This window comes from Mesoplodon mirus (assembly GCF_964341445.2).
Source record: "Mesoplodon mirus genome assembly, chromosome: 19".
NCBI lineage: Eukaryota > Metazoa > Chordata > Mammalia > Artiodactyla > Ziphiidae > Mesoplodon > Mesoplodon mirus.
Window position 1 is genome coordinate 320349 of NC_138995.1, and position 27835 is coordinate 348183.

At 56.7% G+C, this 27835-nt stretch overlaps 1 protein-coding gene across 5 annotated transcripts; it reads right to left on the minus strand.

The window, feature by feature from the left end:
* Positions 1 to 1621: 1621 nt before the first annotated feature.
* Positions 1622 to 27583, minus strand: SPIRE2 (spire type actin nucleation factor 2). 5 transcript variants are annotated; one of them, XM_082607876.1, is made up of 15 exons: positions 27277 to 27583; positions 19626 to 19666; positions 14988 to 15347; positions 13085 to 13165; positions 12834 to 12998; positions 11800 to 11886; positions 11524 to 11626; positions 11226 to 11395; positions 10457 to 10634; positions 9363 to 9478; positions 7065 to 7199; positions 6906 to 6973; positions 2912 to 2939; positions 2184 to 2299; positions 1622 to 1955 (listed from the first exon to the last, which is right to left on the minus strand). In XM_082607876.1, the coding sequence occupies exons 1-15, from the start codon at positions 27545 to 27547 to the stop codon at positions 1733 to 1735; spliced, it is 2142 nt and encodes a 713-aa protein (XP_082464002.1). In that variant the 5' UTR covers positions 27548 to 27583; the 3' UTR covers positions 1622 to 1732. The 5 variants fall into 5 exon arrangements, with proteins under 5 accessions (XP_082464002.1, XP_082464001.1, XP_082464000.1 ...); XM_082607875.1 differs by having other exon boundaries at positions 11503 to 11626; XM_082607874.1 differs by having other exon boundaries at positions 11494 to 11626.
* Between the last annotated feature and the right edge of the window lie 252 nt (positions 27584 to 27835).

Consider the following 27835-nt stretch of genomic DNA (forward strand, 5'->3'; position numbering starts at 1 on the left):
CCCTGGAGCCGTGTGGGCCCTCCTGGCTTAGCCCAGCTGTCCCAGGATGGGGTTTATTCCGATGGGCTTTCACTTCAAGGTGTTCCTGTGAGGATTAGAACCTGGGTCTCCCCCTATTGGGAGCATGGCCCTGCTCGTGTCACCTGCCCTGTTTCCGCACCTGCAGGATTATCTGCCCTTGGAAGTGCTTTCTCCTTGCTGGTCGTGTGACCGGGGGCAATTCTTTACCCTCTCTGTACCAGTTTTCTCATTTTAAAATGGGGATAACAATACTGCCTGCCCATGAAGTGCTCAAACAAGTGCTGGGAATGGGCTGTTTCTCCTGGCTGCTCTAATTGTCATTGAGGGTCCTGGACCCTAGCTGAAGAAAGCATCTCACCCGTAGGCCCGTCTGTTACAAGTTCTGTCCCTTGGGGCCTCCTCTGGGCCCATATCCGTGTGCCAGGCCTTAGAGCCTGGCATCCGATAGGCCTGGCTGAAGATCCTGGGCAAGCTGTGCATCTGTGGCCAAATTCCCTCACCTCTTTGAGCCTCAGTTTCCTCATCTGTAAGATGGGGGTGACAACAGAAGCCCCCCTCCTTGTGGGCAGGCAGAGCACCCAGGTGATCACCCACAGGTTTCCCCCAAACCTGCCGACCCTGAGGGAACCCTTTGCCTGGAGAACAGGAGTAGAGATCTGGCGGATGAGGCCAAAGTGTCCCCAGGCTGGGAGGTGACAGGCAGCAGGCTGAGCGGCTGTCACACACACAGCCCTTGTCGGCTGTAGGACCAAGATGGCCAGATCATGGAGTGGGCCTGAGCACGCTCATGCCATGACGGCACCAGTGGGCAGGTGGCCCCTCAGAGCCCAGTGTCCGCCCTTGGAGCACAGGACCCCCCCTGCAACTGGAGAGCTCTCAGTGCACACCCCGGCCAGGCGACTGTGAGACCACCTTTATTCGGCCAGGAGTGGCCTTGTGTACAATTTACAGAGCTCCTTCCCGTACAAGGACCGCCAGCATCGCCAGGGCCCCTGGGCCAGCACCATCCCCGCACCTCTGAGTGTGTGAGGCCAGCGACACTGGCTGCGTGGCGGATGGCCGGGGTACGGATGCCAGGTGGGGGCCGGGAGTGAGCCTGGCCTTAGACCTTCCACATGGAGGGCTGGGATGCCCAACAGGGGAATCCTAGCCCACTCAGAGGTTTCCCAGGTGCCTCCGCAGCCCACGGCCCTGCTAGGAGAGCACAGGTGCGAGGGGGGTGCTCCAGGCCCCCTGGGGACCAAGGACCCCTGTCCCAGCCTGGACGTCCACCCAGGGAGGGGAAGCTGCCGGAAAAGAAAACGTGCGGGCAGGACCTTCTTCCCCAGAGCCCCTCTGCTGTATGCCCACGTGCCCCCTCTGCGTCTGAGTGAGAAGACCTGTTCCCATCCGCTCCACCCCCACCACGCTCTACTCAAGGAATCCTGAGAGGAAACAGCCTCCCCCAGGGAGGGTCCTGGAGTGAGCCTGACCCCAAATGAACTCTGGGGCCAGGAAGCATGAATATAAATATATATGCTGTGTGTATATATTATATAAACGTATCTGCATATGTATATATGTACATGCACATCACGAGGGCCGGGGGCCGCCGTGCCCCAGGACGGGGGCTTCTCCGCCTGGTCCCGGACTAGCCTGGCTCCTCCCCAGAAGCATGGCCACCCGGGCACCTCGAAAAGCCTCTGACCAGGCAGCCAGGGGGCCACGGCCCTCACTTGAGGTCGAGCGTCCAGGTGTTCGGGACGTAGAGGGACTGGGTCTGGCGGGCGCGGCGGGGCGTGGTGTTGAGGGCGTCCACGCTCCTGCGGCTGGAGCGCACCACGTCCGCCACGAAGCCGGTGCAGTCGCTGCAGACGTCCTTCAGGATGCAGCCGTGGCTGTAGATGTGCGGGAACTCCTCCTCCACGCTCCGCCAGTGGGGCCCCTGCAGGGGTCTGGGGCAGGACGGGGCCGTCAGGGGTGCCCCCGAGTCTCCACGTCCCCCCGCGCCCACGTCAGGCAGAGCAAAGTCCATCCCGCAGCAGCTCTCCCTTGGGAGGGATTTGGGTCCTGGGCTCTGACCTCTCAGCCCCACCCCACCCCAGCACACAGGCCCCCGCCCAGCTTGCAGGTGACTGTGATGCCTGCCCACCACAGGGACGTCACCAAGGGCAGGCACGCACTGGAAGGCGTCTCTTCTCTGTGCCGGCGTGACTTTGGCGGTTGACACCCTCCGAGGACTCTCGAAGCCCAGCGTGTACACGGGGATGTGTGCAAACTTCTTAGACGGCATCTTCATCTGCAACACAGAGAGACACTCCAGGCCCCCTGGTCCCCCGGGACAGCCGCCAACACACAAGATGGAGCATTGCGGCCTGTATGTAATCAGTACTTAACATTGATGAGGTGCTCTCTCTAGGGCCAAGTGGCAGCATAAAAAGTAACGGTTTGAAGAGAGTGGTGGTAAAAATCCCTCCAACAGAAGATTGTTTCTGGGACGAGGTGTAAAGGGGTGACACCCTTCGAAATGTTCTCCTTTACCTCTGTGCACAGCTGCGTGTACGCAGACACCCCAAGCTGCTATAAAATGAGGCTTTCCAAAAACACCCAAGGAATTTGGGGTGTCAGAAGGAAGGCTTTTAGAGAAAGAGACGGGTCTCCTGGCACTGGCCTACTAACACAGAATATTTAATTTTTTAAAAAAGGGACCATTTACAAGGGTCTTCAAAAACTGCAGTTTCGGGAAGTGTAGGACTGGATCGCTCTGGAGGAAGGAGCTGAAGGAGGTGAGCAGTGAGCAGGGATCATCCGACAGGAGACAGCAGAGCCTCCGCCCACCCCCAGACAGGCCCAGTCAGGCCGCAGGACGCCTGAGATGTGGGCCCTCGCTCTGACCCCAGGTGGTCCTCACCTTTATGCTGCAGGAACTGCAGACAGCTCTGGAGAGAAAAGAAGAGGGTTAGCAGTGCCAGCTGTGAGGGGTCCAGCACCCGCCCAGCACACAGGCGGGGCCAGGCTGTCCTCGCCTCCTGCTTGACCCCTGGCCACGTCAGTGCTTTACTTTCATTTTACTCCCAAATCTTGCTTTTCTGTTTACTCATCTCTACACCCAAAATACTTCTGCCCCTCCTCGCACTTTCTGGGGAGCGTCTGGTCTGGAGTGGAGGGTACCTGAGCCCTCTCTCCACAACACTGTCAGAGCCAGAGGGCCCTCAAGTGAGATGCCCAGCTTTAAGCAGTGGTTAACAGTTTTTATTTCCCATACATGGTTTCAAAAGTAAATGCCTTCTTGTTGTAAAAATTCAAACACTAGCGAGAATTTTAATTTAGACACGAGTCCTCTCCTGTAAAGCCCATCCTAGAGATGACCCCTGCTATCAGCAGTTTCCATTCTCCACATCTAAGCATAAATTAACAGAAACATACATTTAAAATAAAAATACAGAAAATGAAATGGGGTATCATGCGTACTATCCTATAAAGATACACCAGGGCTCTTCTCCACATCAGTACAAATTGTCCAAATTCATTTTTTAAAACAAGGGACCATGCACTCTTGCATGGATGTTCTAGAATTAATTCGCCATCAACAAACCCCTGTATTAGTTTGACTTCATTTTACTGTAGTCAGGAAACATACTTTGTATGATAGGAATCCTTCTGCATTTTTGAGACTTGTTATTTGACCCAGAATAGTCAATTTTGGTGAACGTTCCGTGTGCACTTGATAAGAACATACATCTCACTGTTCGGTCTAGTTTCTCTAAATGTCACTTAGATCAAGCTGGTGACAGTGTCATTCAAATCTCCTATGCCCTTAGGGTTTCATATCTCTAACTATAACCATGGATTTAGCTATTTTTCCTTGCAGTCTGTCAATGTTTTATTCCATGTATATTCAATCTCTTGCTAGGTGTGGAAAATGTTCAGGATAATTTCCTCCTTTTATCATTAGGAAATGAACTCCTTTAACTCTGATAATACTCTTTACTCCATAGTCTACTTTGTATCATATTAATATAACAACTCAAGCTTTCTTTAGACTACCGTTGGTGTGGTGTATCTTTCTCCACCCACCTCCCTCCAACCAGTTTGTGTCTTTTATTTAATGTACATGTCTTGGGAATTCCATGGCGGTCCAGTGGTTAGGACTCCATGCTTGGGTTTGCAGGGGGCTTGGGTTTGATCCCTGGTCGGCAAACTACGATCCTGCAAGCCGTGCAGCGTAGCCAAAAAATAAAATTAAATTAAAAATAAATTACATGTCTTGTAGACAGCAGATTGTCTCGCTTTCTTTATTCCATCTGAGAAACTCTGCCTTTTAATTGGATTGTTTACACCATTTATGTTTAATGTAATTGTTGATATAATTGGGTTTAAGTCTATCATCTTGTGATTTGTTCTCTTTTTGTCCTATTTGTTCTTTGTTCCCTTTTCCTGTTTATGCTTTCTGTATTGAGTATTTTTTATGATTCCATTTTATCTTCTTTGTTGACATAAAAGCCATTCCAGTGGTTGCTTTGGGGCTCATAGTATAGTCTTTAACTTATCACAGTCTTCCTTCAAGTAATATTTTACCATCTCATATGAAAACTTATAACAGCATACTTACAGTCCTCCACCTCTGGTCTTAATGCTATTGTTATATTTTTTACTTACAGATATGTGATAACCCCCCAAATACATTTTTATTAATTTTTTGCATGCCTGGTAATCTTTGATTGGATGATGGACACTGAATTTTACCTTGTTGGTTGCTGGGTATTGGTTTACCCTTTAAAGAGGTTTAAGAAGATAATCTTATATGTTAGGAGTTGCTGTTCCTAGTGCTCTTATTCCTTTGTGTACATTCAGATCTCCATCTGGTGTCATTTTCCATCTACGTGGAAGACCTCGTTTAACATTTGTTCCAGTGTGGGTCTGCTGGTGAAGAACGTTTTTTTTGGCTTCTGTATTTCTGGAAATGTCTTTACTTTTGCCTCTTGCTGGGTACAGAATTCTAGATTGACCATTTTTTTTTTCTTCTTTCGGTACCTTAAAGATGTTGTTCCACTGACATCTTGCCTGCAATGTTTTGATGAGAAATCTGCAGTCATCTTTCTCTTTCTCTGTACATAACATGTCTTTATTTGCTGACTGACTTTAGGAATTTCTCTTTATCACCGGTTTTGACCAATTTAATTATTATGTGTCTTGGTGTGATTTTATTCATATTTCTTGTGCTTGGGGTTCACTGAGTTTCTTGTAGGTTTATATTTTTCATCAAATTTGGAAAACCTTTTTAGCTGTTATTTCTTCAAATACTTTTCCTGCCCCCACATCTTTGGGAACTTTAATTACACCTATATTAGGCTTCTTAACGTTATCCCACAGCTTGCCAACACCTTTTTTCATTTTTAAATTATTCTTTTCTCTCAGTGTGTTTGTTTTGGATAATGTTTCTATTGCTCGGTCTTCAAGTTAACTAATCTTTTCTTCTGCACATTCCTCTGAATGTCTAATCTGCTATAAATCATCCAGTGTAATTTTCATCCCAAACATTCCAGTTTTCACGTCTAGAGGTTCCATCGGTCTCTTCTTTACCTTTTCCATGTCGTTAACTTTGGCAGCATATGAAATGCAGTTCAAAACTTTTAATGTCCACGGGACTTCCCTGGTGGTCCAGTGGTTAAGACTCCGCACTTCCACTGCAGGGGGCGTGGGGTTCAATCTCTGGTTGGGGAACTCAGATCCCGCATGCTGTGCGGTGTGGCCAAAAAACAAAAAAACAAAAACAAAAAACAAAAAAAACCTTTTAATGTCCTTATCTGCTAATCCTAAAATCTGTGTCAGTTCTGGGTGATGTGATTGATTTTTCTCATCATGGGTCATGTTTTCCTGCTTCTTGACATGCCTGATAATATTTGATTGGATGTCAGGCGTTTTATCTTGCTGGGTGCTGGATATTTTTTTATTCCTATTCTTGAGCTTTGCTCTGGGTAACAGTCAAGATACTTGGGAATAGTTTGGTCCTTTCTGGCCTTGCTTTTGTGATTTGTTAGTTCTGGAGCAGTACTCAGTCTAGGGGCACTTATTCCCGCTAGTGAGGCAAGACCTTCCTGTGTATTCCACTCAGCGGCCATGAATCACAACTTTCCACCATGGCTGGTGGGAATAGACACTATTCCTGGTACTGTTCCTTTAAACCCTTAGGACAGGGTCAGTCAACTTTTCCTGTAAAAGCTCAGATAGTCAACATTTTAGGTGTGGCTAAATGAATACTAAACAGATGGGTGTGGCTGTGTTCCAATAAAACTTTATTTATGAAATAGGCAGTGGGCCAGATTTGGCCCATGGGCTGGAGTTTGCCAATCTGTGCTTCAAGATGATTCCTTCCAAACCCTCAGTAATTTCCTTGCATGTATGTGCTGATCAGAACTCTGAACACTCAAGGGGGACCTTCTGCAGGTCTCTGGAGACCTGCTTCCTGGAGGACTCTCTCCAGAGGGGAGGACTCTAGCTGCCCAGGTCCCCTGGTTCTCAGCTTTAGCTCCTCCACTCCAGGAGCTGAACAGGCTCCGAGTCCAGAGCTGAGGCAGTCCTAGGATAGAGCTCACCCTGTCTGCTTCCCGTTGGTTGCTTGATACCTGATGTCTTGAGAACCAGTGTTTCATCTCTTGGAGGGTTTTTTTTCTTTCTTTCTTTTTGGCTGTCCTGCTTCCTGTTACCCCACCTTGGCTGAAAGTGGGGGCTGCTCAGCTGTTACGATTAAATTAAAAATTCTATCCCTTCCTTGCACGACTCACAGTGCCTGATAGATCATCCTCAGAATCGCAGGAAGCTCTACTGGACAGAAGCCTAGAGGCTTCTTACCCCTCCTTCTCATGTTAATTCACAGCCAAGGTGCATTGAAAAGGCTCACTCACCTCTTGCAAAAGAGACAGGTGGGCGGCCAGGAGAACAGTGGGAACTTGGTCCGGCAGCAGCAGCAAATCTGTACGGAAAGGCCTGGTTAGAGCCCAGTTTTGTCCAGAACTCGCCAGGCCCAGTCCTGCCCTCACCTGCCCCAACCCCGGGCCCCTCACCTTCCCCCTCTTCAGACTGCTGAAGAGCTCCTTATTCTGCAGGAACTTCTCCATCTCGGCCTTCACCAGCACACGGCGCACGTCCATCACCTCCTCCACCGTCAGAGCCAGGCTCTCCACGGGGTGGCTGAACTCCTGTGGCAGGAGGCCCGAGGGGCCAGTCTCAGGCTCTCAGGGCGTCTCCATAAGTTCCCCTCTTCCCTGAGGACCCTGGCACCTCCCTGGCCTTGGTCCACCAAGCCCAGCAGCCCCATAAAACGCCCCGCTCCTCGGCTCGGCCACGCCAGGGAGCCCTACTGCTCCCTGGGACTTCTCTGTGCATGGCTACAGGCAAGGCTTCTTTGACCTGGCCCCGCCCACCCCACCGGCCAGCCCCCAGCCCATCGACGGCCTCGCTGCACATGTAACCCTTCAGCCCGTCCCACCTTCGTTCGCAGTGCTCCCAGACCTGAAGCATCTGCCTCCAGCCTTGCTCCCCACCTGCCAACACCAGGCCAGTCAAAGGCAGCCAGAGTCCCCAGGCCTACTGTCCCTCCTCCTGGAACCCTCCCCCACTGCCACCTCCCTCCCAGCGCCAACCATCCACTGCGACTCCGGGTCTGCCAGTCAGGTGGTTGCACCTGTCCACCTCGTCATAACCGCCCGGCCCTTTGGGCCACCATGGCGAGTACACCCTGTCCTAGCCCCCGGGGGAACAGTCCTGTGTTCTTAGCGCAGAACTCCATCTCTCAAAGCATCAGTTCCTCTTCTACAAGCGGGGCATTTCAGCTCCACTGAGAGGACGCAGTGCCTGGCGCCTGGAATCGAAACGCTAGCTACCAAGACGAGGCGGCATGGGAGGCACTGGAGGCTGGTGGGAGTTGGACAGTGTTTATGGGTCAGACTTTCAGGATCGTCCTATTCAGGCTTGTTGGTCAGCTGCTACTGTGCGGCATCGGGTGAGTCTGGGGCCCCGTGTTCTTCTCTGGCCCGAAGCGCCCAGGTCCTCTGGATTCTGGTTTCTGTTTCTAGTAGCCTGGTGGTGCTGTGTATGTTTGAACACTTCCCCTCTAAGCCTTACAGGTGTCACACTAACTGCACACCCTGCCAAGGGATCTCAAGCTGGGTGCTCGGCAGGCTGGGCAGTGCACACACTCAGGGCAGAGGCAAGGCCACGCAAGTTCCCGGCTTCGAGAGCCAAGCCGCTCAGAAGAGAAACACTCCTGGGACGTGCTATTCAAACACGTCCCCCAAATCCTTGACATCCCTTTGGTCCAGAAGTGGCCCCCTGAGTAAGACTCGGTAACTCATTCGTACTGAACGGATAAGGCGGAAGTGACAGCGTGTCCCCTCCGAGACTGGGTCATAAAGACACCGGCTTCCTCCTGGCTCTCGGATCGCTCACCCCAGGGGGAGCCCCGGGGAGAGGCCGCACGGGAGGAGCTGAGGCCTCCTGCCCACAGCCGGGGGAGGGGCCTCCTTGGAGGCGGGTGGAGCCTCCAGGTGAAACGGGAGCCCTGCCGACACTCCAGCTGCAGCCTCACTCGAGTCGGAGCCAGGGCCACCGGGCCGAGCCACTTCTGGGTTCGGGACCCACAGAAACTGTGAGATAATAAACGTGTTGTTGTAGCTGCTAAGTTTGGGGTGATTTTTTACACGGCAACAGATACCTAATACAGGACTCGGAGGTGAAAGCATGCCCTTCAGTTGGGGAGTATTAACAGTAACACGACCTTAACTTTTCAAAGCCTTTGAACATCTGTTCTCACTTGAGGCTCTTGGTAAAACTTCAAGGAAGCGATTAGGACAACCACACTCTGGACGTTCCTCCCCACGCCAGCAAGGTGCCCTGTGGCCCCCCAGGCACTTCAGTGTTCTCATCCCATTTGATAAAATCATGCACCACGGTTCAGGTCCAAGTGGGGACCTCAAAACATCAGCAACTGTTAGCTCTTCACGATGAAAAGTCAGACAAAATTCACAGCCAATGAAACTGAGGCGCAGAGAGGGAACGGCACAGAGTCGAGACCTGAGAGTGCTCTCCGGTGTCACCACGCTGCCTTCCAGGCACAGGGCGCTGGGCGTCTCACCTGTCCTGACCCCCCAGAGATGGAACTGGGCTGTCGTCCCCTTAGCAAGGCCCTTCTCAGCCCCGGGGGGCCGCAGTGCCCAGAAGGTCCAGGGGGCGGCAGCAAAGCCCAACCTGCCCAGATGGGCAGGACCCTGCACACCACTGAGGGGAGCCCTCACCCCTCCTGAGCCCAGCCGGCACACCAGCCCATCACAGCCACCCTGGACGACAGCGCCTCCGACACTCACCAGCCACCGGTGATTGGTGTCTGGGGCCTCGGAGGCCCCAGGCCCGTCCTCGACTGAGCCCAGGTCACTGCGTGGCGGGGAGCGGGGGTCAGGCCGGGACTGGACGCTGACAGAACCTGGTAGAAGAGCCAGGGGCTGTCAGGACAACCTGCAGGTGTCCTGGCGTTGGACAGCTGTGCCCAGGGAAGGGGGAGATGACCCTCCAGGCAGCAGGAGGTGATGGTGCGTTGGTTTCCTGGGGGTGAGGGGTCTAGAAGAGGACACGTCACCCACATTGAGGGCCTGTGCAGTGCGGCAGGCCAGAGGGGCCTGCATCTGAGCCCCATGATGGGGCCGCGGCAGCCTTGGTCAGTGCCCCTCACCACACTTTGCCTGGAGACCCAGAGGGGCAGAGAGGGTCGGAGGGGGAAGAGAGGGTCCAGCTCCACCATGGGGGGACAGTGAGGTACGGAACGCCTGGCCTGGACCTCTTCACACCAGGAGTCATAGCCACTAAATGAGACCATCCCGAGAGGGGCCAGAAAGCAACACGGGGGCTCAAGGTAACCTTGAGGGGAGAGAAGGGGGCCTGGCCACGCCTAGTGGGAAGCACAGGGCGGGGTGGCAACCCTGTGACCCGGGGCACTTGGTGGGGCCCAGCCTTCACCACGGAGGGGACCAACTAACGCTGCGTGGCCAGCAGAACCGTACCGTCCTGCGTGCTGACCGACGGGGAAAGGGCGGGGCTCGTGACAAAACCCAGGGCACTGGTCAGGCTCCAGAGTGGTGTGTGCTACTCTGTGGGCACGTCTCCATTGACAGAAAGACTAGAAGGATCTGTCAATCGTCCATCCATCCAGCTTTCTTTCTATACACCAATATGTCAATGGCAATTATCCCTAGGTAATAGAATCATGGGAACTTTTTTTTTAAGTTTTACAATGAATATGTATTACTAATTCAATAAACTTTTAAAAGGTGGAGGATGGCTGCCTGGGGTGATAAATACCCTTCCTGCAGGTGTGAGCTCCCTGTACCCTCTGAAGCCGCTGGGACCGGGCAGGGGCAAAGGGCGCCCGCAGGAGGGTGCCCAGGGAAGGGAGGGCAGCACCCACCCGGCTCCTGGGCGCTGGGCATCCAGCACTGCATGCTGCCCGTACGCGGCCGAGCCCGCTCCAGGCCTCCAGGGGGCTGTAGGCCAGAGGTCACCTCGCTCCGGAGCTGGGCCAGGTCATGCTCCGAGAAAGAGCGGTCTCGCCTCAGTGTCACCTCCCCACACGGCGACTCTTCCTCCTGCGAACACGCCAGCCATCACCTCCCTGACCTCTCTGCACGCCAGTGCCTCCTGCTGGTCCTTGGGCCGAGGTGTCGGGCACAGGGGCCTCCGCTACACACTGCCCAGGCCAGGGGGAGGTGGGTGCCTCGAAAACCACACCCCGGTCTGCGGCCCCTGGAAAGTCCTGGGAGGGCAGGTCTGGGGCAGGTGGGGCCCGTGGACATGGCCACCAGCCTGGTCTCCGGGCTCAGAGGGCAGCAGCCAGGCTGCAGAGCCCCGCTGGGACATGCTGGCTTTTCACCTCCGAGGGGGGCTGCCCAGCTTCCCAGCCCCAGGAAGACGGAGCGCTCTGCTTTAGACCTTTTTGTGCAGAGGCCACAGTGGCTCGAGGCCACCGTCCCAGTGACCCTTCTGGGCCACCAAGATGGGAAAGGGTCCTGAGCCCGGCCATGCTTGCCCCCAGGGCAGACCCAGCCCCACAGCAGGACACCAGCTTCAAAGCAGGGCGCGCCCCAGAGCTGGACGCCGGACGGACGCTGGCTGTGTCCTTGCCCCCTCCCCCTCCCCCCTCCTCCTCAGTCTCTCTTCAGGAACCCGTGGGCTCTGACCTCAGATGTGTTCATCTCCTCCATCTCAGCCAATGTGGGCGCCTTGAGCAGGACCCGGGGCCGCGGGCGCTGGGCAGTGCTCCCGGAATCCATGATGGACAGGTTGATGCAGGAAGTGGACTTGACATCCCCAGAGCAGGCGTTGAGGATGCAGGGCAGAGAGCCGAACCCTGGGGCAGGCAGCAGGTGAGGCAGGACAGGACAGGACAGGACGGGTTGGGGGGCGGAGGGGAGGCAAGGGGCAGGGGAGGGGGTGTCCCGTGCTCACCCCGCTCACCCCGCCCGTCCCAGGGCCTGCCCTCCACGGGGCGCAGCCTGCGCTCCTGCTTGATCTCCTCCAGGATCTTCTCATGCAGCGTTCTCTGTTTCTGGGGTAAGGGGCGAAGCCTTCTCTCTGAGACCTGCAGGGGGTGTGGCAGTGCCAGGTGGGGGCCGACTCCCAAGCTGGGGAGGAACCCTGCATGAGGAATCCGGAGCCCACGGCATCACAGGGGCGGATGTGGGGGCCCTGCGTGCTCCAGGGGCAGTGACTGCCCCAGAACCAACCTTCCAAACGCCCCAAGGAAGCCGGTACCTGCTTCAGCGGAGGCCGGGAGCGGATGAAGTCCAGGATAAGTTCGTGGGCATCCTTCTTCACCCTGGGAGGGATGTCCCCGTTGACCTGTATGTGGGGTGAGGGCAGCAAGGCTAAGGGCCCATCTGCCAGGGCTGCGGCCTTGACAGGGGCTCATGCAGCCATGGGCAGCGCCTGGGCCTCACTCCAGCCTCCCTCGCAGTGGCTGTGCGGCCATGGCCTTCAAGGCCTGACCACAGGCTTTCCCTGCATCTCAGATTATTCATGTGGAAACGGGGGTCAGTGGCACCACCTCATAGGGTTGTCATAACAATGAAATTAACTCGCACGTCTAAGATTCTCAGCGATGCTGGCACACAGCAGGGGCTATGTGAGCGTTAAATGGGACAATCCTGCAGCCTCAGCTGCTGCCCCTGGTCCCCTTGTCCCTGCCCTTGTCACACTGTGTCCCTGAAAGGACCGTGCGCCATGTGACTCCAGGCCACATCTGCCCCAGTTCAGTGGCCAGCACACCAAGCAGCGGCTCCAGCGAGCAGAGGGGGGCTGAACGTGGACCCCCTTCAACACGGCTTACCATGACTTAGAGAGGCGCACCATGACCTTGAGGGGCCCACCATGACCTAGAGAGGCCCACCATGACCTAGAGAGGCCCACCATGACCTTGAGGGGCCCACCATGACCTAGAGAGGCCCACCATGACCTTGACGGGCCCACCATGACCTCGAGGGGCCCACCGTGACCTTGAGGGGCCCACCATGACCTAGAGAGGCCCACCATGACCTAGAGAGGTGCACCATGACCTTGAGGGGCCCACCATGACCTAGAGAGGCCCACCATGACCTTGAGGGGCGCACCATGACCTAGAGAGGCCCACCATGACCTTGAGGGGCCCACCATGACCTTGAGGGGCGCACCATGACCTCGAGGGGCCCACCGTGACCTTGAGGGGCCCACCATGACCTTGAGGGGCGCACCATGACCTAGAGAGGCCCACCATGACCTTGAGGGGCCCACCGTGACCTTGAGGGGCGCACCATGACCTTGCGCAGCTTGTAGTTCCTGGCGCGGATGTCCTGCATCAGCATCTCGAAGGGGGTGAGCTGGAACTCTGTGGGCAGGGAGTTGAACTCCTGCTCCTGCACCTTCTTCAGCTTCACTCCATGGCGCAGCTCCCGCATGAGCTGGACCCAGAGTCGGGCCTGGGCCCCCGAGAAGATGAAAATGGCCCTTAGCCCCGGGCAGGGCTCCCGGGCTGTGCCCCGGGCCAGCGGGGGCCACGTCTTACCCAGTCCGTGCGCCCCAGGCTGTCGAGCTCCATCAGGGGCTTCTCTGACTGCGGCTCATCCTCCCGAAGCTTCTGCAGCATCTGTAAGTCCAGGAGAAATGGGAGAACAGCAGCTGTGGGGATGTGGGCCCTGCTGGTCTGTCCCCCCGGGGACGCTTGTGTACCACATGGGCTACTAGTCCACCAGCTAAAAAAGGGACAAGTGGGCATTTTGGACAAGGCTTTGGGGCTCAGAAAGACATCTGCGGGAACCAAGTCATCAGCCTTGGAGCCCCACGGGAACACTTGCGCCCCACTGGCTATCTGTGGCCGCATCTCCCAGGCAAGGGCAGGGGAGAAAGCACAACCTCCACAGAGCACCCACACGGTACCTCCTGGCTGCAGGAGAATCTGGCCCCTTCCCTCACTGATCCCCCTCACTGAGGGCTTGAGACCTCAGCTCACAGGGCCCCCGGGCCCCACGCACACCCACCCTCATGGGACACCCTCGGCCGCTTCTCTGCACACGATCCCATCTGCAGTTGTACGTTTATCTGCTGCTTTGATTGCTGTCTGAATGGCTGGCTCCATGAGGCCAGAACCACGTTTTCTGTTTTTGCTTTTATTTTTTTATCTTAGTGTTTCTGGCTCCCAGCACCGTGTGACACATGCTAGGTCTTAAACATTGGTTGAATGAATAAATGAATCAATAAATGGGTAGTTGGATGGGTGGGTGGACAGCCGAGAGGGTGAGTTACTCAGCTGGTCAAGGCCAACAGTCATAGGGATGTATTTCACGAACTGGGAAAAATTCTGCCATCATGGTGAGGGCCCAAGACGGATGTTGGGGAATGTTAGGTAGCTGTTCTATGCTGAGAATTTGGGAAGAAGCTGCTAGGTTCGTTGCCCTGGATCTTGGCAGCAGCTGGGTCTCTGCTCTCACCAATCTTCCTCCCTGGAGGAGCAGCTGCCTTTAGCGCACAGCCTCGGCCTCCCCATCCCCCAAATCACACAGAACCGGTTACCCTGGCTTTCACCCCAAGCCACTTGCCAAACTGCTTTGGGACGCTCTAGAAAACTCTGCCAAGTCTCTGAGAAGAACAAGCTGTGTGATTCTAAAAGCAGACCTGCGTGTGACCTGGCGGTCTCCGCAAAGGGCATGAAGGTGGGTCTCCTGTCGTTCCTGGAGTATCTCTACCTGCCCCCTGAGTAGGCTGTTTCTGCCCCAAATGCCAACCAACAGCCTCCCTCTCACCGCCTCCTCCAATTTCCCAGACTTCTCTTGGGTCAACTGCGTGAAGTCTAGAGCTGTTCGCTCCTAAAACAAAGAGCTTTTATTGCCTGGGTAAGGAATTGACCTCAGCAACAGGACAGGTGACAGGAAAGCAGGAGGACCATCCACAGTGAGAGCACTGGAAGGACATCTCTGAGATGCCGGGGAAGCGTGGGGAGGGAAGAAGGCGGGTGCGGCTTCGGAGGCACAGGCTGTGCAGAGGGGCCACCCCCACTGGGCTAGGATTGGGCTGCAGATGAGGGCCAGGTGGCTCAAGCAGCATCTGAATTGTCCTGCGCTGGGCCCCAGGCCCACCGATCAAAACAACCCTGAGAGCCTGCTCAAGCTCAGGGCCAGGGAAGCTGTGCAGGAACGCTTCCTGGTCAGAGGAAACGAGAGACACATGCCCATAATGGGCCAGGGTGCAACCCCCTGTGGACCGACAGAGGGACACAGGAAAGGAGGCAGGGACGGGGAGGGACAGCCTGGCCCCGCCCACCTGGCCCCGCCTCTGCGGGTGGAGGCGCCTTCATGGCCCCACCCCTTGCTCCACCCGCCCCCACGTGCTCCGTCTGCCCCGCCCTAAGCCCCTCCCAGACGCCCCCATGTCCTTGGTCCCTACGGCCTGGGCGTCCCCCAGTCTCCACTCACCTCCTTGGCCTCTCGGACCCTGGCGAGGAAGGCACGCAGCTCCAGCGTCTCCACGAAGAGCGCGCGGCACACGGCCTGGTAGTGGGTCTGAGCGCCCCGGGGCTCGGTCAGGCGCGCGGCGCACAGGCGCATGGCCTGTGTGAAGGTGCGCACGGCGCGGGGGCCGCCCTCGGCCTCCTCCTCCTCCTCGGGGGCCCCGTAGCCCTCGTCGGCTGCCCCGCCACCGCCATCGTCGTCACAGTCGCTGTTGGCCATGAGGTCGATGAGCCGCTCCAGCTGTGGGCTGAGCTCGCGCTCCACGTGCTCCGCCAGCCCCCAGTCCAGCGCGCGGTAGATGGCGAAGCCCAGCGACTGAACCACCTGCGGGACAGGGGCCCGCAGTCACAAACAGTTAGGGAGGGCACACACGCACGGGAGGGGTGCCGGGAGGGGGCCGGCGGCGGGCCTGGGTCCCAGCCGCCGCAGGAGAAGGTCACCACCGCGCGGCTTCTAATGGTGAAATGGAACAGCAGCTGTCCTCCCTGGGGATGCGCCCAGGGTCACCCAAACAGGGAACAGGGTGCTCCCCGAGCAGCACAGCCACTGTGGAAAACTGTGTGGCAAGTTCTTGTAATCCAACACGCTTTTGCCACGGGACTGCAGCTCCTCTCTGGGGAATTGAACCAAGAGAGAGGAAAAACGTGTACCCACACAAGTCGTGAGCTGGGCAGCCGTGTGGAGCCCTGACCCCCGTGCACATCCCGGAGCCAGAACTCCAGGCTGCTGGGCTCCGCGTACACGGAGCTCTAAGCAAGACAAATCGAATCTACAGTCACCAAGGGCAGGCCCATGGCTCCCAGCCGGCATGGGGGGTGGAGGTTGGAGCAGCACAGGAACTTTGGGGACGTTGGAAAAGGTCTGTATTCTTGAGTACGGTGTTGCTTACATGGTATACATTGGTCAGAACTCACCAAATGTAAAGCTTACCCCAACAACTTTGTTGAAAACAAGACAGAGAGGCCATCTAATGAAACATTAGCTTTTCATATGCTATAACAGTATATTTTAAATCAGAAGAGAAAGACTAGCTTATTCGATAAAGTTTGACACTGGAACTCACAAAAAGCAAGATCCCCTCCCTTAAGTATTTTAAGCTGCATGTAAATTTCAATGTATGTAAATTTAACCTGGAAAAGAAAAACCTAAAAAATAATTGTACCTCAGTATGGGGAGCAGGGCGGGGTCACCAGGGGGCAGGTGTGTCCTTAGCTGTGGGGCCCACCATGCTATTCTGCTGGCTTTGTATATGCTTGAAATTCTTTCTCCATAATAAGTTTTTTTTTAATTTATTAATTAACTTATTTTTGGCTGCATTGGGTCCTCGTTGCTGCGCGCGGGCTTTCTCTAGTTGCGGCGAGTGGGGGCTACTCTTAGTAACGGTGTGCGGGCTTCTCACTGTGGCGGCTTCTCTAGTTGCGGAGCACGGGCTCTAGGCACGCGGGCGTCAGTAGTTGTGGCACGTGGGCTCAGTAGTTGTGGCTCACGGGTTCTAGAGCGCAGGCTCAGTAGTTGTGGCGCATGGGCTCCGTTGCTCCACAGCACGTGGTATCTTCCCAGACCAGGGCACGAACCTGTGTCCCCTGCATTGGCAGGCGGATTCCTAACCACTGTGCCACCAGGGAAGTCCCATAATAAGTTTTTTAAAAAGTGGATTAGCACATTAGAAATATGAGTCCTGCGGTAGAGAGACCTCTTCACTCTGCTTTCAGTTTTACTTGGCGGGGAACCCTGTTTTCACAGACGGCCATTAGCACCTAGGAATCCAGGTTCTGTGGAAGACAGTCATCTGTCCCAGTGCCGTGTGCACCCGACAGTCCCTGCTCACACAGCGGCCCTGGGACGCGGGTCTGCTTGACAGGGAGGCGGAGGAACCAAGGGGAAAGCAGTTCCATGCCAGCCAGTGGCTCGACTGAGCATAAGAAATAAGAATAAGGAAGCTGGACTTCCCTGGTGGCGCAGTGGTTAAGAATCCGCCTGCCAATGCAGGGGGACAGGGGTTCAAGCCCTGGTCCGGGAAGATCCCACATGCCGCGGAGCAACTAAGCCCGTGAGCCACAACTACTGAGCCCGCATGCCACAACTACTGAAGTCCGTGTGCCTAGAGCCTGTGCTCCACAGCGAGAAGCCGCCGCAATGAGAAGCCCGCGCACTGCAATGAAGAGTAGCCCCCGCTCGCCACAACTAGAGAAAGCCCGCGCGCAGCAACGAAGACCCAATGCAGCCAAAAATAAATAAATAAATCTTTAAAAAAAGAAAAAAAAAAAAAAGAATAAGGAAGCTGCATCCAGTGTGGACGGCACTTTGTTTTTGTATTTGAAACTGCTTTCGTGGTTTCCCTTGAGGACGACGATGCACAAGATACACACACGACAAACTGACAGCAGCTCTTTGCCACGAGCCTTGAGGTAACCTCTGGCTTCTCAGGTGGGGCAGAGACACAGAATGGCACAGAATGGCCGCACTGGCCCGGGGGTCGGGTTGGCCTGCAGCCTGTGCCCCGACCTCGTGCCACGGACGGAGCTGCGCCCTCACCAGGCACACGCGGGCCACCTGGCCTCCGGGGCCCTTCTGGCTTCCCCTCTTCTCTCCTGCGATGCCACCGCCCCGGGCCCCGAGGGAGTGGGCTGGAGCAGAGTTGAAGGACAGGTGTGAGTGTCAGTGCTGTGCAGGGAACAGGCCTCCCCTGTCCTGCAGAGACGCCTCAGAAGACACCCTGAGCCTGGAGAGGGCGTAGGGGCGTCAGCCTGGCTCGGGACACCGGATGCATGGGAAGAGCAAGCCCCAGTGGGAGTAAAGTTCCAGCAAAAGTCAACAACGCTCCCAGCCTGGAGACGTCTTATCTCTGCCTCAGGAGGCGAGGGTCAGACCTGGCTCCAAGTCGCACCCTAGAACCATGAGTCAGAGGCCCAAAGGCCGAAGGCCGGTCACGTCTGACAGGCGACCGAAGGGCCAGGCCGTGGCTGGTGGAGTCCCTGCAGCAGTGGGATCTCCAGAAAGCGCCTGGACGCCCCTCAGGACCACTGGGTGGGCGAGGGCCTCGCTTAACACAAATTTCCAGCGGTCCTTTCTTGGCTCAGAGGTGGGGGCCAGGAAGGAGATGGTGGGGGGGAGTGAACTCCACTCCCGCCCCCCCCAGGGGGACCTCACAGCCCCTGCCAACCACAGGGGTGGCCCTGACCCAGTCTCTCCGAAGGAGGCCACTGTGCCCCATGGGGTGGGGCAGGCGGCAAAGCTCCCCTGCTCCAGCGCAGCACAGCCTGCCGCCTGCCCAGCCTCCCCCGGTGCTCCTGGTCCCAGGCCCGTGTGGGCATCACATCAGTGAAAGGGTTAACTCCACTGCAGTCTCTTATAGCTGCTCCTTAAAAGCTTCCCAAAGGCAAAGGCCACCAGCTTCCCTGTAAGGAAAAATCTGGGCAGCCGGCCAAGAGTCTCAGAACCCTGAACCCCGCCTGCCCGGGCAGCATGGGAACCAGGCACCCGCAGGCCCAGTGCGCCAGCCCCAGGGACCGGCCCGAGTAACTGAAGGGCCAGTGTGAGAATCTAGGCAAACAGCACAGGGGACTGCCCTGCCCCACCTCCCCGGGTGGGGCTCTCAGGTTGATTTATGAGGCTCCAGGCAGAAGGGTGCAGACTGGACCCCTACATACAAAGTTCCTTGTAAATATTTTCAAAACTGATAACGAGAGGCCTCCTTTGGAGCGGGAGGTCGTGAACACAAGTCTACTCAAGGCCTGTGGGCAGCAGGAGCCGGTAAGCGGTGAAATCGGTTCTTGAAAACACGTGGCTGGGTTTTTCCCCCTCAAATTCCAGAAACCTGTATAGCACAGAGTGCACAGCACTCCTACGGGAAATCCATGTCGTGTAAACAGCAGGGCACCCACCCCAGCCAGAGGGGGCATCTTATCACTGACATTATTAAGAACTGTCAGCCCGTGGCAATGAGAAAAAGTCCAAAAACGTGGGGATGGTTTTATTATTGTTTCTAAATTCTACACAGCAAACCATACAGCCTCGTTTGTTTGGCCTGTGCCCACACCCTTGCTCTAACACTGTGTTTAATATATAAATACGTATTTGCACAGAACTGTTTTTTGTAAGGCAGGAGAATGATAAACATCAAATTCAATTACCTGGGGGTGGGCGGATGGGACGGGAGACACAGGAAGAGGTCCTGCCAGGTGAGGTTTGCGTTCCGGGTTGGATGGGGGCTCCAGGACACTGGTTGTGGGCTGCTTTTCCTGTTTGTCCCCCAGACCCGATTCCTGTCCAACACTCTGTGACCACGGAGCCCCGGAGACCACATCACCTTTGCCCCCTCCTCCCTCGGGTCAGTGGGACGCCCATCCAGGAGCCCGGGGGTCGCAGGGGAGAGGGAGGGAGGTGCATCACTTCCCCTGAATTTGGGGCCCACCGAGTCCACACCACCCTGGCGGGCTCCCCCACCACCGCCTGCCCTCTGGCTTCAATCTCCCCATCAGGCCCTTCCGCTAAGCCACTGAGCATTTATCTGCATCCTGCCTCACGGGAACAACTGTATAACTTTATGTGCGTTATACAAGACACCTAACTTTTAACGTGTAAAGTTTGCTTTTAAAGTACCTGGGCTTCCGAGCTGGCCGGTGACACCATCGCCGTGGACTCTGCAAGGGGAGAGAAGAGGCAGTCAGGACCAGCTTCAGCGGCCCCGGGACCCGACACACGGGGCCGGCGCCCGCCCCCCACTGTCCCCCCACCAGGAGCACACAGTGCATCGCCCAAGGTCTCCATCAGAAACCAGAAAGCTGAGTCATCAGTCACTGGATGGACACCGACAAGGCCCAGCTCCGGGCTGGACACCAGGCGAGCCGTGCAGCCCTGCCCCAGGGGCGGAGGGTCGGCTGGCAAAGACAGCCCCTGCTCACCCTGCACAGCGACCACTCAGAGCAGAGCAGCCAACAGGGCCACGGAGTCCATCCCGGCCCCTCGGGAAGCAAGGTTGGGGGCACGAGTGAAAGGGGAGAGAGGAAGTAGCCAGGGGCCAGCTCGAGTCAGCCAGGCCCAGGGAAAGCCCTCACGGTCGGAAGCCGCACACCCCCAAATCAGAGCTAGATGAGAAACCCAGACACAGTGGAAAGGGCAGGTCTTGCTCCAGAATTCCCGACAGCTGCGCTGGGTCAGCTGGCGTCTGGCCACCACCTCTGGATTTGGGGATTTCTCCCCACACTGTCTCTGCCAGAGACTCAGAGTCCCCGGTGTTGAACTGGGCTCTAGGTATTTTATTATGTTTATTATTAAACATGGCACTGAGCTGGCATGTTTACAAGTACTCAGTCGTGTAACTGGTGTACAGCCCAGGAGGTAGATGGTTCTCGTACCCATTTCACAGATGAGGAAACAGAGGCCCAAGGGAGTGAGCTCGTTTGCCCCAAGGTGTCACAGCTAGTAAGTGGTGGTGCCAGCTGTGGCCAGGCTGGGGGACCCCAGAATCTATGCTCCAGTCACTCCCTGAGCCACCCCCGGGCCTCCCAAGAGGCCAGGCTGGACGAGACTCAGAAAACCCACCTCCTTCCACCACCTTCCTTGAATAAGGCACGCAGGACTGTGTTAGGGTATGAAGTTTAGCTGCCTTAAATTGAGGTGGAAAAAAAACACACATCGTTGGGCTTCCCTGGTGGCGCAGTGCTTGAGAGTCCGCCTGCCGAGGCAGGGGACACGGGTTCGTGCCCTGGTCCGGGAAGATCCCACATGCCGCGGAGCAGCTAGGCCCGTGAGCCATGGCCGCTGAGCCTGCGCATCTGGAGCCTGTGCTCCGCAACGGGAGAGGCCACAACAGTGAGAGGCCCGCATACCGCAAAAAAAAACAAAAACAAAAACCACACAAACCGTGAAATTCTCTGCTAAGTGAACCTGCTAACTCTGCAAATATTTTCAAAATGCCATCAAGAGACAGGAAGATTGCCAAAGATAAAGGGCGTTTGTGTCGCGCTGATCCATTAAATAATGGAAGACACTGCACCCCAGCATCAGTGGAGTTAATGCAACAGTGAGCATTAACTCCCAGTGAGCAGCTGGGCGTATACAGGTGTTCGATGGCCAGTAAAAGCCTGTAGCTGTGAATGGGGGCCATGGAAGGTGCAAGGGATCACACTTGACAAAGGTGCTTCCCGGAGGTGCCAGGCCCCGAGTTTCCCTGATTTCAAGGGGGCAGGGGGCAGCCAGCCCTCAGCGCCCATCACAACCCAGCACGGTCTGGAAGGTGAGTGTTCACCAACCCAGTTGTATTTTAAGTCGCAAGGACTGGCGGGCCCCACAGTGGTTCCGTGCCCGGCGCTTTGCTGCAGAGCTAGCAAATGACTTACCGTGGCTTCAGCTGGCACAGACTCCTCATGGAGGCTGGCGCCATGGCTCCCTCTTTACAGAGGAGGAAACTGAAGCTCAGAGAGATACAGAGATTTACCAAGACCACACAGCTAACAAATGGTGGAGCTGGGGCTTCCAGGTGGAGCTGACACAGTGGTGGGCAACCTGTGCTCAGGCGCCCTGGGCTCAGCACAGGCTCATCTGCCCAGTTACAGGGGTGCCAACTCCAGGCCACCTCCTCCTTGAGTGGGCCGCACCCGGAGGCCAAACTCCCTCCCAGGAGTCTAACAGGATCACAGCGAAACCCTAGCATCTGACACTCACTGGCGTATCTGCTTAGACGGCCACGTCCTGGGACCAGAGCAACCAGTGCCCAGTGCTCCCTTTGTGGGAGCCACGCAAATACCTCGGTCCCCACAGCGTGGCCCTGGCACTGAACCGTTGATGCTGTCCCGGGGACCAAGGACCCCTTCTGTGTGAAGACCTGGGTAGCAGGAGTGGGGCCCTACAGTGGCAGAGAGGCTGGGCTGCATCCCCATGAGCCAAGTCTCCAGGGCACACGGGTCCCCCAGGGACCCCAAAGACCTGAAGCCTCTTCTAGAAGCACGGGGCAGAACTGGCAAAGGGCCGGGTGGGCAGAGCTTACCGTGGGGTCATTTATCGTGTGACCCCAGGCACAGGCATCTCACAGGTGTCCCAGCAGGGAACACAGCTTGTCGAGGGATTACCTTCCTGTGAGGCAATCCTTGCTCAGAGGTGAGACTAAATCTCAATGCTATCTACAAGCACACCAGCTCACACAGTCACACCCTTCCGGCATGCACGCGCCCACCTGCCCCATGCAGTGCCTTCAGCCCTCGCCCCCATTTTCTGAAGGGGGTGCTTGGTGCTCTCTGCAGCGGAGGATGTTTCCCATCAAGAACTGTGCAGTGGAGCAGCGCCCAGGCCCCTGACTCCCGCAGTCCTGCTCTGGGCCCGTCACGTGAACCTGCGGGAGCTGCTTCCCCAGCTGTGTCTGGGGAGGTGCACAGGGGACCAGGATCACAGCCCACAAGCCAGTGCCTCCGGGGCCAGGTATGTCCCAAGGCTCCCCAAACAACCACATGGCCTCTGGGGCAGTTGCTAACAAACCCCCACTGCACAGAAAATGAAACGGAGGCACCCAGAGGCCTACGTAACTTCCCAAGGTCAGGCAGGGGTGGGCGCGAGCTAAGGCTGAGTCTCCTTGCCAGCGCTGTCCCCACCTCTCCCGGAGGGTGACTGCATGGCTGCTTTGCTTCCTGAACCTCGGTTTTCTCGTCTGTAGGATGGGCTCACAGCAGTGCTTCCCTCACTCTCCATCTCCCAGGATGGCAAGGTGGAGCCGCTGCATCCCCAGACCATATCTTGACTGTGTGACCTCACAGGAGCAAAGGGCCCGGGAGGACCCCTGCGTGACAGCAAGGGTGCATGGTAGCTTTGGTGGGGGGTCAAGAAGCAGGACACAAAAGCCATACGGGAAGGACCTGGTTCAAAGAAAATGTTTCAACCAGAAATACTCTGGCTGCCAGGAGGAGATTCAGGGAAGTATGCTCTCCTCGGAAGCAGGATTTCATCTTCCCAGCCAGCCCCTACTCTCCTCTCACTGCTGGACACTCAGCTCTCACCTGTATGTCCATCTGTGTGGAGAGCCATTTAAAAAGACACAGGTGGGACTTCCCTGGTGGTGCCGTGGTTAAGAACCTGTCTGCCAATGCAGGGGACATGGGTTTGAGCCCTGGTCCGGGAAGATCCCACATGCTGCGGAGCAGCTAAGCCCGTGTGCCACAACTACTGAGCCTGCGCTCTAGAGCCCACGAGCCACAACTGCTGAGCCCATGTGCCACAACTACTGAAGCCTGCATGCCTACAGCCCATGCTCCGCAACAAGAGAAGCCACCGCAGTGAGAAGTCCGCGCACCGCAACGAAGAATAGCCCCAGCTCGCCGCAACCGGAGAAAGCCCGCGCGCAGCAACGAAGACCCAACGCAGCCAAAAATAAATACAATTTTTAAAAAAGATATAGGCAAGCTACAGAGACAGTCCCTGGTCACTCAGGAGGCGATCTCCCAATGAGGCCCAGCAAGTCCACCTTGAGGGCCCAGAGCCCACAGCACACGCAGGCTTGCCTGGAACACCAGGGGTCCCACTTCAGCTCCTGGGAAGGGACGTGCCGGGCCAGGAGACATGGGAAGGGGCATCTCCAGTGAGCACAGACGGCCCCACGTACACACACAGTGACAGCGGCACGTGTGTCTCTGTGTCTGTGTGCACAGGTCCCTGGGCCCAAGGTGATGTGGCTCCACACTGATGTCCCCTCATGAGTCCTCCCCACTGCCTGGGCATGTGCCACTCTCAGCCCAGTTTATGCAGGAGGAGGGGGGGCCCCAGCACTGCTATTTCTCCACCTACTGGGCTGGAGGTAAAGAGGTAGATAGAGAACTGGGCCCCGTGAAGCTCATGACACAGGGATGCCAAGGTCCAACGCAGGACAAACTAAATGGTCTCTGTGTTTGGAACTCAGGGCTGCAAACGAGGTGAACTGGGAAGGCCTTGCCTCTAGGCAGCGGTGGGCTGCAAGGGGGAAGCTTGACCCTGGAGACAGGGCCCGGTGCTTGGTGGGGGGGGTGGGCCTGGAAGGGCCAGTGGCCTCAGAACTACAGGCAGAAAAGGACAGAGTGGGAGGAGGGGTGCAGGGGCAGGTGTGACCTGGCGGACAGGTCACATGAGCACCCAAGCGTGAAGAGAGGGGCCTGTGAAAAATTCCAGCATCAAAACTGACAAGAAAAAAACCCAGAAAAGCAGGGCAGTGTGTAAATTAGTGTAAGCAGAATGGAGAAGGTCGGAGGTGAAAGGAGCCCCATCAACACCCTGCACCCACCCTCCACCTGCCCAAGGGGGTTTTCATGGTGGAGAGCCTGGTGCCCGGAGAAAAGAACGTTATGTTTCCCCGCAGATGTCGGCTGGGAGGATGGGAGGTCTCAGGCAAGGTGACAGCCGAGCGCTGCTTTGGAGCAGGCAGTGTCCTGGCGGGCCTGCCCCGGAGGCATCAGGCGGACAAATGCCACTGAAAGCGTCCCAGGACCACTGACCACTGGCCACGCTGCATGAATGGGCTTTGCCTCAGAGAACGGTCAGCACACGCACTGCAGAGATGCCTGATGGACTTTCTTGCCTCCATTTAAAAACAAAACAAAACACCCTTCCCCATCAGGAGGTTTTAATAATGGCCTCTTAAAGATAACTTCACTGTTAACATGTTTTTCTATTTTCCCACTTGAAAAAGGGGGCTTCCAAGCAGTTATGAAGAAGTCTTCAGACTTCCCGACTAGGAAGTTTACTCGAGTAAGCTTCCCCTGCTTAGCTGGAAGTGGGAAGTAGTCCCACTCGTACGCTAAAGTAATAGTACTCCTCCACACCCCCTGCCCCCCCCGCAGTATGCTAAAGTAACAGTACTCCTCCACACCCCCTGCCCCCCGCCGCAAGTCAGGTTTAGTTTGGTTGTTGATTTCTTTTCTTTTTTCTTCTTTTTGGCCACACGGCATGTGGGATCTTACCTCCCTGGCCAGGGGTCAAACCTGCTCCCCCTGCAGTGGAAGCACGGAGTCTCAACCTCTGGACCGCCAGGGAAGTCCCTGGTTGTTGATTTCTTTAAGGTTATTTTAAACGTTGACTTAATGCCTACATTTACCAGAACTTCCTGAGGGAGGATGGGAACCTCCTTCTCAACTGCGATTACAGTACGAGATAAACACGCATCTTTCAGTGAATCCAGTAATCACTCAAGTCCCAGAGAAACTCTGGGCTAGCTACCTTAGGGAGACAGCTGGTCTAAAGTTTCAGCTGATTCACAAAAGCTCAACAGGGACAGAGGAGAAAGTTCAGGGTCATCTATTTTTCTTAATCTTTAAAGAGGCAGCAAGTCACAAACCTCATCCACCTTTACAAGACGTGTTTATGGACAGAAACCAAAGATCATGTCTAAGGGAAAATGAAATTGGGCTCCTGTGTGTCGTGGGCTGGGACGTCCCCATACAGGTCAGTGGAGAGTGGCCACACGTGAGCTTTGAAGCGCAGCCTTGGATTTCCAGTCGACCTGTGAGTATGAAGGCAGCACAAGTACCGCTGGGCCTGCAGGGACCAGGAAGAAGGGGCTGACACACCCCCGGGGCTGGAGAGGTGGACAAAACCAGATGACTGCTGCCCCCGAGGGTGGCCCTGGTGGTCCGCTGTGGAGAGTACTGACCCCACAGTCAGAGATGCAGGGACCCCTCCACTCTGCATCTGACTGGTGGCAAACCACTTACCACTCTGTGCCTCAGCTTCCCCGTGTTTAAAATCAGAGGGTCAGACCAGGCAGGCCCGTTAGAGTCCTGTACTGCTCTGCAGTACCAGAAGCCACCCCCTGGGTTACACTGTTTGTCTTCAGGGATGAGGAGGGGCACAGGGAAGGTCTTTTAAGGAGGACATACAGCTTTAAGAGAAAAGCTCTTGGTGAATATGCAGACTCCAGGGCCCCACCGATGCGGAGAGGCCACCCTGGATCGTGCTCTCAGCCCAGCCTTTGAAGGCGGTGGACACAGGCATTGAGAGCATCAGGGCTGAATCCAAATCCTGCCGCTTCCTGTGTGACTATGGGTAAGCCCGAGCCTCAGTTTACCCGACTGTAAAATGGGAACAGTACTGTTTGAGTCCAGCTCTTATTATTTTCTCCTGTCAAGTAAGTGTTTTTGTGCAAAACAGAGCAACTCTCAAGTGTCACACAGCTGTTAAGGGAGGTGGGAGCAGGGTTCAGAGATGAGAAGGAGCTTGTGGAGAAATAGTGATGGTCCTAGGGGGTGGGAGAGGTTCAGCGGACCCCTCCCCGTTACCGAAGGAGCCGTCGCCTCTGGCTAGCTTTGCCCTGGTCCTTCCCAGACCTCCATGAGTTTGCCCAAACCCACCCCCTCCAGCACACACAGCTGGCCTGTGTGCTCCTCCAAGGGTATCACTTTTGGGGGTAACATCATCATATGCTCCGTCCCAGCACTCTGCTTCTCCAGGAAGAAAACTTCTTTCTTAAAGAGGCTACAAATCACTTAAACTCATCATTCACCATAGACTCCAAGTATCTTTCAAGGGCTTCATTGTTGGTTCCCGTTCATGGTTCAGAGCAGAACACTAAGCAAGTTGTTCCCCAAATTTTACACATTCTCTGTTAAATCCTCATACCCACGGAAAACGAGCCCGAGGAAACCATGTGTTTCCTTTCGTGCCTAAGCGCCTGTCCTGAACCTACCAGTCCAACAAGGATCCACACTACCAGTCACTGGGTGGGAAGGTGTGAGGGCTGCAGACCCCCAGAGGAAAAAGGAAGCAGCCCAGGTGGGGAGAACCGCGGTAGGAGGGGCAGAGGCCAGTCTCCCTGCTGAAGGGCCTCAGGCAAGGAGCCAAAGCCCCCTCCCTCCTCTCCAGCCAGCAGCTGGCCCTGATGTTAAGATGGGTTTCAGGTGGGGGGGAATCCAGGAAAGGGGGGTGGTGAGGGTCCCAGGTCGGGAGAGTGACTTTCATGTCTAGCAGAGGGAGAGAGGAAAGCAGGGGCAAGGGACGGAGGTCCGCGTCCCAGAGGAGTTGCTGGGGGATCCCAATCCAGAAAGGGGAGAGGAGGGAGGAGGGCCTTCCAGTCTCGTAGAGAGAGAAGGCGGAGGAGGGGCCCCCAGTGCGGCAGAGGGCGGGCGCGGAAATAGGAGAGGTCGGCGGGTCCAGAGAGGGAAGGCGCCGGAAGCGGGGCGCCGGGTCCGGGTCCGGGTCCGGGTCCTGGTCCAGCAGAGGGAGGGAGGGTCTCAGCCCCTCCCCCCGGGCGGACACCGCCCCCCGCCCTGCCGCACCCCCGCACCCCCGCCACCGGCCTCACCAGCCGCGCCGGGCTCCCGCTGCGCGCTAACCGAGCCGTCCCTGCGCAGGAGGATGTCCGCTGTGTCCCGTATGCGCCGCCGGCCGCCCGGCGCGCCCCGCAGCCCGCGGCAGCACTGGAAGCACACGGCCCACGCCTGCTCCTCGTTGATGGGCTGCTCGTACGCCTTCAGCACCTCCTCCAGGGACAGCTCCCACGGTTCTGGCCGCCCAGCGCCCCCGGCCCGCTCGCCCGCGGCCGCGTTGCCGCTGGAGCTGCCGGCCCGGGCCATGGCCGCCCCATCATCGCCGCCTGCGCGCCCAGCCCGTTTCCATAACAGCCGCGCCAGGGCCGACGCGCCCGAGAAGCGCGGGGGGCGGATCCCACGCCGCCAGCCGCTGCTTTGTCATCGTCGGGCCCCGCCCAGCGCGAGCGGCCGCAGGTGAGGCCTGGGAGAGGAGGAGGAGGGGGAGGGAAGGGGAGGAGGAGGGGGAGGGGCGGGAGGGAGGGGCGGGGGGAGGCCCGTGGAGGGGGTGAGGCAGGTGGGAGGGGGCGCGGAGCTGGGCCAGAGGAGGGGGTG